This window comes from Ovis canadensis, chromosome 1, assembly GCF_042477335.2.
Source record: "Ovis canadensis isolate MfBH-ARS-UI-01 breed Bighorn chromosome 1, ARS-UI_OviCan_v2, whole genome shotgun sequence".
Taxonomy (NCBI): domain Eukaryota; kingdom Metazoa; phylum Chordata; class Mammalia; order Artiodactyla; family Bovidae; genus Ovis; species Ovis canadensis.
Genome location: NC_091245.1, coordinates 180954355 through 180973155, shown reverse-complemented (window position 1 = coordinate 180973155; position 18801 = coordinate 180954355). Strand labels below are relative to the sequence as shown.

The following is an 18801-nucleotide window of genomic DNA, read 5'->3' as shown; positions in this document are numbered from 1 at the left end:
TCCCCTACAAGATATCCCTCATAGCTTAGTTGCTAAAGAATCTGCCTACAATGCAGGAGACCTGGGCTCGATTCCTGAGTTGGGAAGATCCCCTGGAGAAGGAAATGGCAATCCACTCCAGTATTCTTGCCTGGAAAATCCTATGGACAGAGGAGCCTGGCAGGCTAGAGTCCATGGGGTCGCAAGAGTTGAACATGACTTAGCGACTTAACCGCCACCACCATACTAAACCACCACCACAAGATATCCATGTCCTAACCTCTGAAATTTGTAAATGTGTAGCCTTACACAGGAAATGGGACTTTGCAGATGTGGTTAAGTTAAGGATTATGAGATTGGGGAGGTGATCGTGGATTATCTGGAGGGTCCAATATAATCACAAATGTCTCTATAAAAGGGAGGCAGGAGAGTTACTATCAGAAAGATGTAACGAAGAACACTGGTGGGAATTATGCAGCCACGAGACTCAGAGTCTAAGTGGCCCCTAGGCAAAGAACAGATTCTATCAGGTGTCTAGAAAGAATGCAGCCTTGCCAATACCTAGATATTAGCTCTACGGAATCTATTTTGAACTTTAGACCTCTAGAACTGTAAGGTGATTAATTTGTGTTGTTTTAAGCTGCTCAGTTTGTGGTAACTTATTATAGTAGTAATAGGAAAGTAATACATTTATGATGCTTCAAGAGTTGTGTGTGACTCCCGAAATCACACAAGAATTTTCAAGCAAAAATCTTTTATTTCAAGCTTGGTTACTAAGACTGTACACCTCTTCAACCTGGAGATAACTTTTAAAAGTTACGATGACTGGGAAATTTACAGGGATGGGTCAAATATAGATAAATATCTTGTTTTACCTTTTAAACCAAGTTTAGACAAATCAGCTTGTGTTGGGCACATTCAGTGCCTTACTGTAGAGTTTATCTGTGTATAGCAGAAGTGAGAGGAGGACCAATGAGCTGAAAGATTAACTCAATCAATCCGCTTCCTCTGTCTTTGCTTCAGTGCTTCATACAGGAAATCTATTGCTGTGTCAAGTTCCAGAGAAGTTTCTTCTGTTCCAAGTTACTAATCTGGCTGAAACACACAGAGTTGAAGGAAGGGGCTAGGAGGAAAGGAGTGCTGTGCTGCTAATGGGCTAAGAAGACCCAGTACGGAAGAGTCAATCAGACAGAGCCTCACCATGTCCACAGCTCCTTTTACACCTGTGTGGATGAACAGTGCTGAGTGAAGGGCAGAAAATAAGGAAACAGAAATGCCCCGCACTTGGATAACTTCTGATCTTCAGCTACGACTAATTTTGACTCTCTTCTTAGTTGCAGGTGAGTTTGAATTTTCTTTGGGAGGGTGACAGGAGAATGACAGGTGAGAAACCTGGTCACAGCTTTTCCTGAGCTTTCTTTGCCTTTCTTATGGGGGCAGAGCACAGCAAATACAGTCAGAGTTATGGGGGAGGGGAGACTTTCCTCCTAGATTTACTTCACTTTATTATTCTTATTTTCCCCTTTGTCTTGCTTATTTTATTTTTTATCCTACTACACTACACGTATATCTATACTTTACCCCACTGCCTACTTCCTCATCCCCCCCCCCATTTGTAGGGTGAGGCAGAATAAATTACTTTCTAGTAGCAATCCAAGTCATCTGATGAAAGCGGAATTATTTTCGTCTCTTCTTAAACAACTTAAATAATAATCCCAATCTATTTATGTCTGTACTGTTAACAGCATAAATGAGGAAAGTTTATTGTTCTCTTGTCACTTTCGATGACCAGGCACTTTTAAAAATATAACATGTTCAGAAGTTTGGTGTTGTGTCTGTGATGTAGGTCTGTATTTATTTTAATATGTGTGGGCTGTCAGAGACTCTTTCTGGCTTAGAAGACACACTCTTCAACATCTAGGTTCCTGCAAGAGTTGTGGAGATATTGGGGCTGTTGTGGGGGTGTCCTGGTTTCACTACAGAGGGTTGGTAGGAGTTGATGTAGGAGGGAGTTTTCAGGTTTCACTTTTAGTTGATGGGAGCAGTTGCAAGGAAACATTTGGTTTTAAATTTCATAGTTTAGTAATTCAAAGAAAAAAATTATTTTTTCTCATATAAATGATTTTAAAATACTACCCGTCTTCCAGGAAAATATCTGCTTTTCCTCATGTAGGTGAGCACACGTAAAGTAACTATGCTGTATCACTGAGCTTTTCTGTGCAGTGCTTTCACATAATTTTTCTCCTTTGCACAGCAACCCAGCGAAGTAGGCACAGAAGACATTTTTCCACCTTACAAAGAAACTGAGGTATAGAGAGTTGAAATTTGTCCAAGTTTATACCACTGGTATACCTAGTACTAATATACATTTGTAAGCAACACTAAACATCTGAATAGGCAGTTTTCCTCAATACTTAGTCTTTATGCTTCTCGCTAACAAGCACCATTAAGTCAACACTTAGTTATAAACTGAATGGAGTATTTACTCATTTAAAAAAAAATCAAATGATCTGAATCTTTCAGTAGTTGAGATCTTGTTGTAGAAAGTTTTTATAGAAACCTGTACAGGACCCAGTTTGGCAGGAAATGTCAGCTAGACAATGAGATATTTATGTTAAGCTGCAACGTGACTTTGGGGTAAAAGAAAAAAATCAAGATTAAAACATAATCAATAATTTTGAATTTGATGGTTTAAAGGTTTGGATTTTAAAACTATTTCTAACCGCAGCTAGGATATACTACCAATATCAAATCCCTGAAATTTGTGCTTCTATAATTATAATGTTATCAGAATATTTAAGAGAAAGATATGGAAAAGCAAATTATATTTTGTGCATGATAAATTCACCATGAAATAATTCAGAATAATGATATGCAAAGCCCTTGGGGCATGAGTTTATATCTTTATTACTAATACTGCTTTGTTATTAATACAGCTAAACAGAAATATCTCACTTTATTAGTTAAGACAAACTCACAAAGAAGAATGAGAGATAATAACTTCACTGTAAAACATGCCATTAAAAAATTATTTGCTTTTTTGTTTACTTATTTGCTTGTAAATTAAAGTAATGTAGCAGTTGATAGATAAGATTTATTAAGAAAGTGTCTGAGAGGGAAAAATAAAAACAATGCTAATGATCCATTGCAGAGAAAAGCTCTCTAGTCCTATATCTAGTTTCCTTCCCTCAAACTCCCTTTACTCCATGCCACATCTTTCTTTTTATTTTATACTATTGTCTTCTAGATTTTTTTCTTGTGTTCAAATTATATTTTAATGTCCCCGTCAAAATGACTCTTTTCTTTTATAAAAGTCGCTAGTATTTAGATTATGAGTTACTGGAAGAAATCCTCTTTTTTTTTTCTTCTTTGGGCTAATTTTAACCATTTATTACTATCTTCCAGTAGGGGGCAGGCAGTCACAAGAGGAGATAAAAATCAAGGGAGGGTTGAGTGGCAGCTTTGGCAGGTTTGCAAAAGATAGAAAAAGAGATTAAAAGCAATGTGAAAAAGAAGGTGTTTGTCCTCATTGATTTCAGTCTTGTCTTCCTTTTCTAATTTGTAATAGCTATGAATTAACACATTATAGTAATTTTTAGGTGTGGTATCCTCTAAACATCCATGCTTAAGCAATTAATAAATGGTCAATACCAAAATCAGATTGGTTGTATTCTTTGCAGCCAAAGATGGAAAAGCTCTGTACAGTCAGCAAAAACAAGACCTGGAGCTGACTATGGCTCAGAACATCAGCTCCTTATTGCAAAATTCAGGCTTAAATTGAAGACAGTAGGGAAAAACACTAGGTCATTCAGGTATGACATAAATCAAATCCCTTATGATTATACAGTGGAGGTGATGAATAGATTCAAGGGATTATGTCTGGTGGACAATGCCTGAAGAACTATGGACAGAGGTTCCTAACATTGTACAGTGGTCAGTGACTGAAACCATTCTAAAGAAAAAAGAAATGCAAAAAAGGCAAAGTGGTTGTCTGAGGAGGCTTTACAAATAGCTGAGAAAAAAAGAGAAATGAAAAGCAAGGGAGAAAGGAAAGAAACACCCAACTGAATGCAGAGTTCCAGAGAATATCAAGGAGAGATAAGAAGACCTTCTTATGTGAACAATGCAAAGAAACAGAGGAAAACAATAGAATGGGAAACACTAGAGATCTCTTCAAAAAAATGGGAGACATCAAGGGATCATTTCATGCAATGATGGGCACAATGAAGGACAGAAACAGTAAGGACCTAACAGAAACAGAAGAGATTAAAAAGAGGTGGCAAGAATACACACAAAAAAGAACTGCACAAAAAGGTCTTAATGACCCAGATAACCATGATGGTGTGGTCACTCACCTAGACCCAGACATCCTGAGTGTGCAGAAGTCAAGTGGCCTTAGGAAGAATTACTATGAACAAAGATAGTGGAGGTGATAGAATTCCAGTTGAGCTATTTCAAATCCTAAAAGATGATGGTGTTAAAGTGCTGCTCTCAATATGTCAGCAAATTTGGAAAACTCAGCAGTGGCTACAGGAAAAGGTCAGTTTTCATTTCAATCCCAAAGAAAGGCAGTGCCAAAGAATGTTCAAACTACCATGCAGTTGAGCTCATTTTGCATGTTAATCAGGTTATGCTCAAAATCCTGCAAGCTAGGCTTTGGTAGTACGTGACCTGAGAACTTCCAGATGGACAAGTTGGGTTTAGAAAAGGCAGAGGAAACAAAGATCAAATTGCCAATATTTGTTGGACCATAGAGAAAGCAAGGGAATTCCAGAAAAACATCTGCTTCATTGACTATGCTAAAGCCTTTGACTGTGTGGATCACAACAAACTGGAAAATTCTTAAAGAGATGGGAATTTCAGACTACCTTACCTGCCTCCTGAGAAACCTGGATACTTTGGCCACCTGATGCAAAGAGCTGACTCATTAGAAAAGACCCTGAGGCTGTGAAAAATTGAAGGCAGAAGGAGAGGCTGATAGAGCAGGTGAGATGGTTGGCATCATCGATTCAATGGACATGAGTTTGGGCAAACTCTGGGATACAGTGAAGGAGGGGAAGCCTGGCATGCTGCAGTCCATGGGGTCGCAAAGAGTTGGACATGACTGAGTGACTGAACAACATCAACAAATCCTTTTGGCATCTGCGGATTTTGGTGTCTGCATAATCTCTTATTTTGCCCCTCATACTGATAATGTGTGTCTTCTCTTTGTTTGTCAATCTGGTTAGAGGTTATTGATTGCATATATAATGTGTATGTGTGTGTGAGAGAGAGAGAGAGAGAATAGGGCCTAAAAATTATTTGCCACCTACATGAGCGAGATCAAGCTAAAATGAAACACATGGAGAACATTTTAAATCAGTCAATCTTGAAATGATGTTGGAGTTACTGAAGGCTTTCTGGAGGAGAAGGGTCTTGAATGATAGGTTTGGATAGATGGGGAAAGAAAGATAGGAATTGGGAGGAGCAGGTGTGCAGCATGATTAAAGGCAGGTGATTCAGGGATAGAAGGAACTGTAGCTTGATGTAACAGAGATTGTTATATGATCTCAGGAAATAAGGCTGCATTTCAGGCATCCTTAATCAGTAAACAAAAGGAACTTGGAAACTGTAACTTTTGGAGGAAATAACATACTAAAATAATATTTTGGAAAAAATGTGGCAGCAGTATCTCATTGAGTAGGAGTGGCACTTGGTAAAGCTTTATTTTGAAGCAGGGGCAAGGTTTCTTACCCTTGAGCTTCCATTTTAGGAAGGTCCATGGTATCACGGAGAGTCATTGGTGGCTAAGAAAGGAAGTTTCTTTGCAGAGGAAAATAAATTCAATCTAGAGATGGCAAACACACAGGATGAAAATCTCTATTGGTACTTGGAAGTACAGCACAATCCAGGCTTCGTGAATTATTCATGGTGGAGGATCCCACAAAAAAGTACCCATTGAGATAAAAATAACAGAATAAGCTCTAGAGATTTTTGGATTTGGGTCCTAGGAATTATAATTATTTCTTCTTTATAACAGAGAATAAGATCTGAGAAGATGTGGGGAAAGAGACACTCTGTAGTATAGATGGAATGTTTCACTTTAAAAAAGAGGAAAGAATCTCTTCTGAAATTGCAGACTAAGATGAGAAGTTATATGTAGAGATGCTAATAGGTTGAGGATAGAAATAAGGAAATGGGAACAAATCAGAGAATTCCACAGTAGATAAATTCCCTTCCAACAAAGTCATGAGTATTTCAGTTAATGGTGCTAGTTAATAAAATAACTCGGTTGTCATTTGGTTTTCTGCTGTATCTGAAAAATCAATCTGTACAGTGATTAAGATGCAGTAACCTTGGATATACTTTTGCCTCTTCCCCTTGTTGTCATCAATACAGATTTGAAAATTCCTAAATAGAATTAGGGAGCAGATCTGTGGTTACAAAATGACTTGGTACTGTGTGATGCTAATTGCTCCTAAGAATCAAACCATTACTTTTTTTTTTTAATAGTTATAAACTTTAAAAGTTGGGTTTTGAGCAGAGAAAGTTTATTAGTGAGGACTCTTGGAAGCAGCAGCTGGAAAATAGGGCAAGGCATCAGAGGGAGAAGTCCAGCAATCCCAACCATGACACCCTCATCTGACTGCATGTGAATTTCTGGAGTTAGACTGGCTCCAGAGAAGCTCTGCATTGAATCAGAACGTCTTATGGGCCTTATTCCTCCAAATCAGTCGACAGATATGGACTGCTCTGGGGAAAGTCTCACTTTGCTTGGGACAACTGAGATGATTTCTGAAGGTGTGGGAACTGAAGGCCGTCTGCTGACCGTGCTCCTAACAGCAGGAGCAAAAAGTCATTCCTAGAATAGGATTCTGGGTACACATACTACCTCCACCATAGGTGCTGTTTCAAATCTGCTTCATTCCTTCCTGAATTTCTGAGTTTCTCTGTGGTGCTATTTCCCTTCAACCTAAATAACTTCTATTATCCTCACTAGTAGTGTAGTCCTGCTGGCGAGGAGTTCTCTTAGTCTCATTTTATCTGAATATGCTTCATTCTTGCATATTTACTCTTGCATATTTTTGTTGGATATAGAATTCTGGTTGACTTTTTTTTTCTTTCACCACTTTAAAAATGCTGTTTTATCATTTCTGATGAAAAGTTGGCAGACGCTCAAAACACTGTTCCTCTTACTGTAATGTGTCATGTTTTTTTTCTGGCCACTTTCAAGATTTTTTCTTTATTGTCAGTCTGCACCACTTATAATGTGTCTATATATGGTTATTTTTATATTTATCCTGCTTGAGGATTACTGAAATTGTTGAATCTATAAATTTATGCTTCTTGGTAAATTTAGGGAAATTTTTAATCACTATTTTCTCCAAATATTTACCTACCAGCTTTCTATGTTAGAAGTTCTGCTACTTCATTGAAGGCCTTTGTGGCTAATATAGGTTTGTTTTTTTTTCTTCCAGTTATTTTTTTTCCCCTCTCTGCTCTTTAGATTGGATAATTTCTATTGATATATTTTTAAGTTGGCTAACAATTTCTTCTCTCATTTCCATTCTTCTGTTAAGGTCATCTTATATTTTTCTGTTTTATAGTTTCCATTTATTTTGTAACTTGTTTCTTTTCTTTCTGTTGAGGTTTTTCTGTTTCTTCATTCATTGTGAGCCTATTTTCTTTCATATCACTGAGAATAGCTTAATCTCTACTTTATGGTACTTGTCTGATAATTGCAATATCTGGGTCAATTTGAGGTTGATCTCCCTGTAATGTTTTTTTGTTTTCCTTCTAAAAATGGGTCACAATTTCCTGGTTCTCTGCATAGTGGGTATATTTATTTATATTGTGACTATTACATCTTAGAGACTATATTCTGTTACATTACTTTGTTGATTTTTTTTTTTTCAGAAAACATTTAACTTGGTGGAACTCAAACTAAAAACTCTCTTTTGGACAATATTTTAAATCTCAGTGCTTTTACCTTTAGTTGGTTGGTTTAAGTGTGCCCTGCTATGTGGGGTTTGGGATTAGCCAGAGATGTGCATACAGTTTATATAAGGAATTTGAAGTCTTGCTTTCTGCCTCCCTCAATTTCAAGAGCCTAAGGTTGCCCGAAATCTATCTTTTTGTTCTTCAGAAAACTGTTGGTTTTTTTTTTTCTCTCTTAGAATTTTAGCTGTCCAGTGTTCTGCCAACTGCAGCATTTCCTGGGACTAGAAGTGGTAAATATGGAAACCTTTCCTTCTTTCAAGGATTGATACCCCTCAAGAATCTTGCTTTTTCTACTTTCCAGTGGCTTCAGATAGCTTTTATATTTTGTCAGAATTTGAGGTTGTTATTGTGTTGAAGCTTATAGGGCCATAAACCAACTGGAACTTTCTTCATCTGTCTTTTTAATATCATTGTGATTTTTAAAATATCATTGTGTTTTTATGAACTGATATTGGTTTGGTTGGCTGTATTGTCTTAGATGTTGAAATTGAATGTTCAGTTCAGTCCAGTTCAGTTGCTCAGTTGTGTCTGGCTCTTTGTGACCCCATGTATTGCAGCATGCCAGGCTTCCCTGTCTATCTTCAACTCTCAGAGTTTAATCAGACCCATGTGCATCGAGTCGGTAATGCCATCCAACCATCTCATCCTCAGTCGTCCCCTTCTCCTTCTGCCCCCAATCCCTCCCAGCATCAGGGTCTTTTCCAGTGAGTCAGTTCTTCGCATGAGGTGGCCTTTTTGCTTTCTAAATTTCATCCATGCATTGACTATTTTGTTACCTTTCATTTTTCTCAAAAAAAATCTCACTCCCCTTCCCCCCATTTTCTAGATTCTTATGAATCTCTGTATTCAATTTGAAGATCTATAATGAGATATAATTTAAATCACTAGCTATGTCATCTTTAAGAACTTACTTGCTGCCCTCCCCCCTGCCTTAAACCATAATTTCCTTATTTGTGGAATAAAAGGGATGCCTGACAGTATTAAGAAGTATTGAACTTTCAGGCAGGAAGGATTTTAGAAACCTTCAAATTAAATTCTTTCACTTTATACATGAGCAAATAAAGCCCAGAAATGTTTAAGGACATTACTCAGCTTTTTAGTGCATGAGCTGAGCTTGGAACTCCTCCATAGCAACAAAAAATAAAGCGGAAAACAGATGTGGCAAGTATATGTGGGAAAATCCATGATTTTTTGATGTGATATACTTGAAATAACAGCAAGCATTTGAGTGGTGAGAAACAGTGGCATAAGGACTGAGCTTCTTGTTTAGGAAAAATAAGTCAAGGCTCACAACACGGACTAGCTTTTTCTGTCAATTAATAAGTAAGGAGGCGTCTGCCATGTGTCAGACACAATGTTCTGTTGTAGATACATAGATCTTGCTCTCACAGATCTTAGAATCTGTTAGGAAAGGTAGATGTTAAATTAATCATCACAAATAATTTCATAAAATGAAATGAGTAAAGAGACATATAGGGTGACATGGCAATGTGTAATTGGTAAGCTTGATCTGTTCTGAAGGTCAGGAAAAACTGCTCTCTGGAAGTGAGGTTTAAAATGAAGAAGAGCAGAAAACAGCCAGGCAAGGAAAGTTAAGGGGATGAATATTCCAGAAAGTCAAATAGCTTGTATGAAGGCCGAGGGAGCTAAACTGTGACTGAAGTGATAAAACAAGGAGAAATCAACTGTGCCAAGGCCCAAGTCAAGTTCTGGAGGTGGGGGAGGATGGTGAAAGAGGAGCAGGTGAGACCTGGGGAAATACCGTTACAAAGGTGCCTGAGGATACAGCAGGCTTGTGGAGAAGGAGACAGATAGGGAGAACCATACGGTGGTGATAGAGGTGAAGGAAGGAAGGGGTTTTAGTTGTTGTTCAGTTGCTCAGTTGTGTCTGACTCTTCGTGACCCCGTGGACTGCAGCACACTAGGCTTCCCTGTCCTCCACCATCTCCCAGAGTTTGCTCAAACTTATGTACATTGAGTTGGTGATGCCATCCAACCATTTTGTCTTCTGTCGTCCCCTTCTCCTCCTGCCTTCGATCTTTCCCAGCATCAGGGTCTTTTCTAATGAGTTAGCTCTTCATATCAGGTGGCCAAAGTATTGGAGCTTCAGCATTAGTCCTTCCAATGAATATTCAGGATTGCTTTCCTTTATGACTGACTGGTTTGATCTCAAAAGTCTTCTCCAACACCACAGTTCAAAAGCATCAATTCTTTGGTGCTAAGCCTTCTTTATGGTCCATCTCTCACATCCATACATGACTACGGGAAAAACCATAGCCTTGACTATACAGACATTTGTTGGCAAAGTAATGTCTCTGCTTTTTAATATGCTGTCTAGGTTTGTTACAGCTTTTCTTCCAAAGAGCAAACGTCTTTTGATTTCATGGCTGCAGGAGAGGAAAATGGTTAATAGCATCAAAATATGCCAAGCAGTCCAGGAGCATAAGCACTGAAGAAAGGCCTAAAGGTTGACTGTAAAGGGCCTGGCGACCTTCAAAACTGTGGCCCGAATGGAAGGACATAGGAGCCACAAGATTGCTAACCTAGAGAACGGTGTGGGTGGATAGGAAATGGAGGCTGTGGGCTCACACCACTAATTCTAGAAGTTTCGCAGCAAAGAAAAGAGACAGGATCACAGCTAAAAGGAGAAAGCAGAATCTGATTTTTTTTTCTGTCAACAGAGGGGAGCCTCAGTGTATTCAAAGTGTTTTCTCACGTAAAGTTTTAAGTTGCTTAGTGATTTCTTTTCCTTGTTCTTGCCATTTTATTACTTTGCCATGGAATACTATGCCATCTTTCCCGTGGTTTATGAATCTGTCTGCAGTGCAGGGCATGCAGTTTCGATCCCTGGGTTGGGAAGATCTCCTGGAGGAGGAAAGGCAACCCACTCCAGTATTCTTGTCTGGAAAATCCCATGGACAGAGGAGCTTGGTAGGTTATAGTCCATGGGGTCGAAAAGAGTGGAACATGGCTGAGTACACATGAGCTGTCTGTTACATAATTTGAGAATATCTGGTCTTATGATTTATTTTTGTGATATTGACACTTTTGGAAGAAAAAATGTTCACGTAGTAAGTAGTGAGTGGTAGACTCAAAATAATTAAATCTAGTTGTTTTCATTCTCCAAAAAAAAAAATCATTGTATCTGCCCTTTACTGACTCTCTCTTAGACGTTACTCAGAGGTTGTTCTGAGCCAATAATTTGAAGTTAGTTTCCAGACAGAGTCACCCACAGGGCCTAAAATATTAAAGGTGCAGTGATGCTATCTGAAGCCTATTTAAATGCAACTTTCAGGGCATCTGGACTTTCACAAATCTTTGCAGGTGATTCTGATGGGAGCCATGATTAAGAACACCATTTCAGGTCTTTCTTCATCACCTAAACTATCCCCGTTGTCCCAGCTCTACTGGATGCTCACCTTCAGATTTACCCATCATCCACCGTGGAATTTAACTTCCCCAAATGTTAAGGTTTCTGAGAGCCAACCCCTTGCCTTATTCATTCTACTATTCCTAAAGCTCTGCACAGCTACCTGACGCTGAGTAGGTATTCTCAGAAAGTGTTTGTAAACCTGCGTGTTTGTGTCTGCTCAGTTTCCCAGTCGGGTCTGACTCTTTGTTCTGCCATGGACTGTAGCCCACCAGGCTCCTCTGTCCATGGGATTTCCCAGGCAAGAATACTAGAGCGGGTTGCCATTTCCTCCACCAGGGGATCTTCCTGACCCAGGAATCAAACCTGCATCTCTCGTGTCTCCTGCATTGGCAGGTGGATTCTTTACCACTGCACCACTCGGGAGGCCCAAGCATACTCAGAAAATGTTCGCCAGCCTAAACTTCTTCAAAATGTCTCTGGTATCTGCAACCACTCTTGCCCTTTATGCTTCTCTCTGAGGAACCAAGTGTCAGTCTCTTCAAAAGCAAACCTTCAATTTGCACTTGTCTCATCTCCTCCCACAACCTCTAGGATCCTGCATGCCAGTTAGCCTCCTTCATTCTTGTGACTGCTAGTGCTCCCTCCGTCTACAAATATGCTGTACGACTCAAATACGCACTCAGCCCTTCTAGTGTCAGACTTTGCCCCATCTCTCCCTTTCAGGTTTGACATGAAAGGATAGAGTTACTGTCTCGTTCTCTGATACTTTCAGGATAAAAATTCTTGAAAGAGCAAGTCTACAGTTGTTGACAGTTGCTTCTGCTTGGGCCCTTGCCATTGTTCTCCATTCCCTCTGTACTAACACTACTCTCTTACTGCTCTTAATGGTCTCTGTGAATTTCGTCAGCAAATCACAATGTCTCTTACTTCTTACTTTAAAATTTTTCATCTATGAGTTGGCCTTGATTATTTGTGTCTTGAAAACTTCTCTTTCCCTGGCTTCAAGACCTTGCATTTACCTTCTACTTTTCTTCATTGTTTCTGCTAACTTTACTTCCTTTATTAGATCCCTAATTTTAAATGTTTCAAGACTCTCATTTTGGCCTTGTCTTTAATTTCCACATCAAATATAGTGATGTGGCAGTCCATGGGCTGGATCTGGCTTAGAGACACTTTTGACTGGCTCATGTAATATTTTTAAAATTTTGAATTAGCTGCCAATATTTTTAAATTGGGAGATTTTACCCAAACCCCCTGAGATGGTACCTAGGGTTGCTGGGAGGATTAAGTTAAATGAGATATACTTAATACTTAATACTATGTCTGAATTTGACAAACATTCAAAAAATTATATCATAATTATAATTTTACAGTTTCCAAAGCTCTTTCATTGATATTACTTCATAACTTATTTAATTGGCCCCTACAGACCAACTTTCTGTTTTTTTTCTAAGAATTAAAAACTATACCAGCATTAATATCCTAGAATATAAGGCATATATTGGAGATATTGTGGGTTTGGTTCCAGACCACCACAATAAAGTGAGTATCACAATAAACTGAGACACACAAATTTTTGGTTTCCCAGTGCATGTAAAAGTTCTGTCTAAAGAAAACAGTTATGTCTCCACTATACTGTGACTTCCCTGCTGGCTTATCAGTAAAGAATCTACCGGTAATGCAGGAGACATAAGCATTGTGGGTTTGATCCCTGGGTTAGAAAGATCTCCTGAAGAAGGGAATGGTACCCTACTCCAACATTCTTGCTGGGAAATCCCACGGACAGAGGATCCTGGCAGGCTACAGTCCATAGAGGTCACAGAAGAGTTGGACACAACTGAGAGGCTAAATAACAACACTATACTGTAGTGTGTAACTGTACAATAGCATTATGTACAAAAAACAATGTCTACACCTTAATTAAAAAATACTTTACTACTAAAAAATGTTAACCATCATCTCACAACACAGGGTTGCCATAAACCTGCAATTTGTAAAAAACATAGTAAAGTGAAGCGCAATAAAATGTGGTATGCCTGTATCTTTGTGTATCTGATATGTGTATATGTTCACTATCTGTTCACCAAAAACACTGACCCTTGTGATCACCGATACACATTTGTACAACATCTACCATAAGTAGGGAACAAATTTGTTTTCATTACCTAGTTTTGGACTGTGTGATGGTAATTGCCTGAAAAAAAGTTAGCCCAACAATATGACTTTTATTAATACCGTGTCCTACTAAAATGATGCAGACTTTGTGACTATTGCCACATACACAAAAATTAGTCCCAGCAATATGGTTTTTATTAGCACTGTTTCCTATCCATATTTTTTCCCAAGTGTCTAGTTAGTTCCCCCAGTATCATTTACCAATGATATAATCATTCTTCCCCTTATGAATTTGAATGCCTATTCCTATCAGATATTAAATTCCCATAAATGTAGATAGAGCAACTGTTTCAGAGAGTAATCTGTGCAGTATTACAGAGGTAATAAATGGAAATTTATTTATTTTAACATTAGCCAAAAGGCTAGTTGACTTTGTTACTCTAATTGTGGTGCTTTTTTCTATTTTTGTCTCTGCTAAAACTTTGGGTTTCTACTCAATGTTTTGTTTACTGAACAGTTAATTAGGTGTTGTGTGCTACTAAGTTAATGTATTTTAAAATGTAAATAACGTTCATAAATTAAGTATAAGAAAACAAAATAGATGTATTGTGTTACCAGGATTAGTTTTTGACATTGTTATTCGATCTTCCCAAAAGATCGAATTGTTATTGCATCTTCCCAAGCCAGAGATGGAACCCAGGTCTCCCACGTTGCAGGCAGATTCTTTACCAGCTGAGCCACAAAGGATAGCCCAAATCTCTTATTTTACATTTCAGTTTCTTTCCTTTTTGGAAGCAAGGATCATGATAATTGAAATATAAAGCTATGAGACACATAAAGGAGATAGTTTTCATTTTAAAAGACAGTTCATTTCATAGTTCCCAAATGGCAAGCCTTTGTTTTTCTTTTCTGTTCTCCTTCCATAGGAAAATACACTTGTCTTAGGAAAAAGATCCTGAAATCAGTATGGAAGATTAGATTAATAGCAAAAGCTGAAACTTTTTTTTTTTAGCTCCAGTCTCTCACTGGATCCAACTCCCTCCAGATACACATTCTCTGCATGTAACAGTACTTCTATTTGGACCGTTCTGTTTCTCATTCTCTTTCTTATTATCAGTGTCTTGTTCATTGGGTCTTGTATCAATTACTTCTTGCTGCATAAAAAACTACCCTCAGACAAACACTTATTCTCTCACAGTGACCCAAGAATGAGTGATAGAGAAACCATGAGGGTAAGCCATAGTCTTTTTATAACTTAATCTTGGCAGTGACATTCTATCATTTCTGCTGTATCGTATTTGTTAGAAGTGAGTTACTAAATCCAGCCCACATGCAAGAGGAAGGGATTTTATAAAGACACAACTGCCAAGAAAGTAGGGACCATCTTAGAGGCTGCCTATCACCTCAGTACTAGCATAAGTTACTCAAGGTACATTTTATATACTTTTCACTTATTGCTATTACAGTTTCATATACTTGTTTGATTATTTGGTTACTGTGTATTATTCCTATTAGATTGAAAGCTCCATGATACAGGCATTTATTAAGGCCTAGCTATTGTAACTGAATAAATAAATATTATTAATGCAGCTTCCAGCTTCCCTCCACCAGTCCGAAAGCTCTAATACATGTGATAGGTGATCACTCAGATACCATCTCAGTGAAAACTACTAGCGAAAGACTGATCATCATCTTAGGAGGCAGAAAAAAAAAAGCTAATTTCCTTTACTTCCAATATTTCTCATAAAATTACTGCATTACTCTTCTTGTAGCTTTAGTAGAGAAAAAAATCACATGAGTCTGTTATTCCAACCGTTGTTTTGTTTAGTCTCTAAGGCGTATCTGACTCTTGCGACTCCATGGACTGTAGACTGCCAGGCTCTTCTGTCTATGGAATTCTCCAGGCAAGAATACTGGAGAGGGTTGCCATTTCCTACTCCAGGAGAACTTCCCAACCCAGAGACGAAACCCACATCTCTTGTGCCTCCTGCACTGCAGGCAGACTCTTTACCATTGAGCCACTTGGAAAGCCCATTCCGACCATTACTGTTTGCCATTTAGAAAATAACAAAATCCGGGGGAAAATTGGCTATGCTTTCAATTATTCCTATAGAGTGGTAGTACTTTTAAATTATATATCAGAAATAAAATTGTACATTATTGTAAAACTTCTCCCAAAGTTACAAAGTTTATGGATTTTCTGGCTGACTATCATGGATTTCCACTAGTTCCCAATGTGAAAATTATTGCATTAGAAAAAGAAATATAATTAGACTATTTGGGTGACAATTCATCTTATTTTCAGAACCTCTAAAAAAAAGGAGACAATTCAAGGTCTCTTCTTGTTTGAATCCATTCATAACTCTAAAAACTGTTGGGAAATAATACTTGTATGTCTAACCAATATCCACAACATACAGTTTTATAAAACACAGTACAAACATACTAACTAAAATGTTAAGGTTGATATTTTAAGCTTTCTGAAGCCAGAGAGTTATGATAAAGCTTTCTGTACTATATTGACTTTACCATACTGGTGATTAGAAAAGGCTATGTGCTCAGTATAGCTGAATAAGGTTGTTCTGACAGTGTGATTTTGATTTCCGGGCCTCTGTGTGATTAAGATCTCGGTCTCAGAGTTGCATTTATTTAAAATGAAGCTTGAATTTTTAGGAGAAACATAGTTTCCTTTTTACTGGCTTTAAAACCTCAGTTTGTAATGCTCTTCAGATACCTTTCACTAGCTATTCCTTACTTATTAAGAATGACAGTGTGCATTTTGCAGAGGGGAGAACTACAGTATATAAATTTAATTATTTTAAGTAATTTGGGAAAGAAGCAGAGTGAAGTAAAACTCAAATCTCTCATATTTTCCACATTGCTTTATTCAGAATGATCCAGTTCTATATTTGTTATGATAATTTGCCGAGTTTTGAAGTCAGAAGCTTGAAACACCAAATGAAAAATGCAATAATTCTATTATTTGGTCCTCCCTGTGTAAATATCAGAATATTCGCACAGATTTAAGTGTATTGACATATGTTGAATATATTTAAATGTATTCTATGTTCCTCTTTTTAAAAAGTATTTTGATAGTAAGTTCATTAAATGTTAAACAACAACAAAGATGACAAGTAAAGATGTAAATACCACAATAAACCATAAAAATGACTGTTAATTAGGTCAGTACTAGCATAGAAGTCTCAAGTTCTGGAGAGAAATATTAAAAGAAATGTAAAAGTAAAGTTCTTCTACATTATTTTCTTTTATAGCTATATGGTCATTTTGTTAGAGCATAGCCAAATATTTTAGGCTATAGTTTTGCTTCAATTTTAGGATTCTTTCAGCTTAAATTCATTTGCTCAGGCTCCTTACTGCTTGTTTGTTTTCTCCCAAAACCTTACAAATGAATGAAAGAGCAGAAAATCTTTAATTTTTGTTTCTCATCTGCATATATTAGAAATAATAATTTAAGCCAGTATATCAACTAATTATGGCATAATATATGTTCTGCTTTGGTTAATAAACAGTTACTAAATCAGGGATTTTACTAGGAATTGTGAAATATTAGAAATGCCTATTTCTAACTTTTTTAATCAGTACAGCCCAGCAAAGCACAGGGTTTTGCATAGATAAAATCTATTAAATCACACAAGAAAACCATGTGCAGTTTCTGAGAGCCTTTTTCACTTGCTGGAGGAAGGCTTTGGAGTATGTGTTTGCATAGTCATGCCTATACAGTGTCTACTGTGTGGGTGGTATATACTTGCTCAGGCATATGACAATGATGATTTGGGAAAGGAAACTCAAAGCGAGTGCTCAAAGTGACTAAGAGGTTTCATTAGTAGTCAAATCACAAAACAATCTTACTTCTACTGGTGATTTTGACTTAGATGGAAAAGGTTTTTTTAAACATTATTTCCATTGCCAAGGGGTTTTCATTTGTATTTTCTCTTATGTTTATTTGTGTAGATGCATGTTCTAATATTACGTGTGTTAAAACCTGATGTTTCAGACATTTTTTTAAATTAAAATGAGGGATAATTTATATATAATTAACTGGGCACATGTAAAAGTTACAATTTGGTGAGGTTTGACAGTAGTATATTTCTGTAATTACTATCACAAACAAGATAAAAAACATTTCCACCATTCCCAAAATATTCCTTCATGTATACTAGTAGTCCTCCCTTGTCTTTACACCCATCATCTGTGGGCAACAAATGATCTGCCATTTGTCACCATAGATTAGTTAGCATTTTATATTAGTTTACTCTTTTTGTGGTGTCTAATATGTACTCTTTTGTGTCTACCTTATTTCACTCAAAGGAATGACTTTTGAGATTCATCAATTCGTGTGTGTTCCTTTTCACTGCTGAATAGTATTCCATTATACAGATAACTTAGCTATCTGCCGATTGGCATTTGGGTTATTTCTAGCTTTTGGTTATTGTGAATAAATCTTCTATGAACATTCATGCACAAGTCTTTGTGTGGACATATATTTTTATTTCTCTTCGGTAAATACTTAGGATTGAAATGGTAAGGTTATGTGGGCATGTGTTTGACTTTTGGAAAAAACTACTATACATTTTCTAGTGCAGTTATACTTTTTTATATTCCCACTAATAATGTGTGAAAGTTTTAGTTGTTGTACACTTGTGCCAACATATATTATCAGTCTTTTTAACTTTAGCCATAGTAATAGGTGCATAATCATCATCCCACTGTGATTTAAATCTGCATTTCCTCTACAATTACTAATATTAAACATCTTTTTTGTGTATTTATTGGTAATCTGAATATCTTTTTTTTTTGGTAAAGTGTCTGTTCAAGTCACTTGCCTGTTCTTTTTCATTGCTTTTTAAAATAATTGAATTATAAAAGTTCTTCACATACTATTGTTTTTCTAGCTGTGCTGTGGCTTGTAGGATATTAGTTCCCTGACCAGAAATGAATCTGAACTTCTCTAGTCAAAGTGCTGAGTTCTAACCATTGGACCAGCAGGAAACTCCTGAAGAACCAGCTTTTAATTTTGTTAATTTTTGCATTACTTGTTTTCTGTTTTGTTGATTTCTGCTCTTCCTTTTATTATTTTCATCTTTATATTTTGTTTTGAACTTTTTAAGGTGGATTTTAGGTAATTCCTGCTTTGTTATTAGTATTTAAAGCTATTATTTTTTCTGTAAGCATTGCTTTAGTGTAGCTGTATATCACAAAATTTGACACTATATACACTTTTATCTGTTCTACTTCTTTTATGTAACAATATGTCCTGGAGATCACTCTGTGTCTAGTTTATAAAGATATTCCTCATTCACTTTAAGGGTTTCATTGTACTTCATTTTGGGGAT

At 37.1% G+C, this 18801-nt stretch overlaps 1 protein-coding gene across 1 annotated transcript in view; it reads left to right on the top strand.

The window, feature by feature from the left end:
- The first annotated feature begins 902 nt into the window (after positions 1–902).
- LOC138420078 (cell surface glycoprotein CD200 receptor 1) overlaps positions 903–18801 on the top strand; it is a 42116-nt gene continuing 24217 nt past the window's right edge. Inside the window, exon 1 of the mRNA XM_069553218.1 lies at positions 903–1319. Coding sequence (XP_069409319.1) covers positions 1253–1319 — 67 coding nt within the window. The 5' untranslated portion in view covers positions 903–1252. The remainder of the gene's footprint in view (positions 1320–18801) is intronic.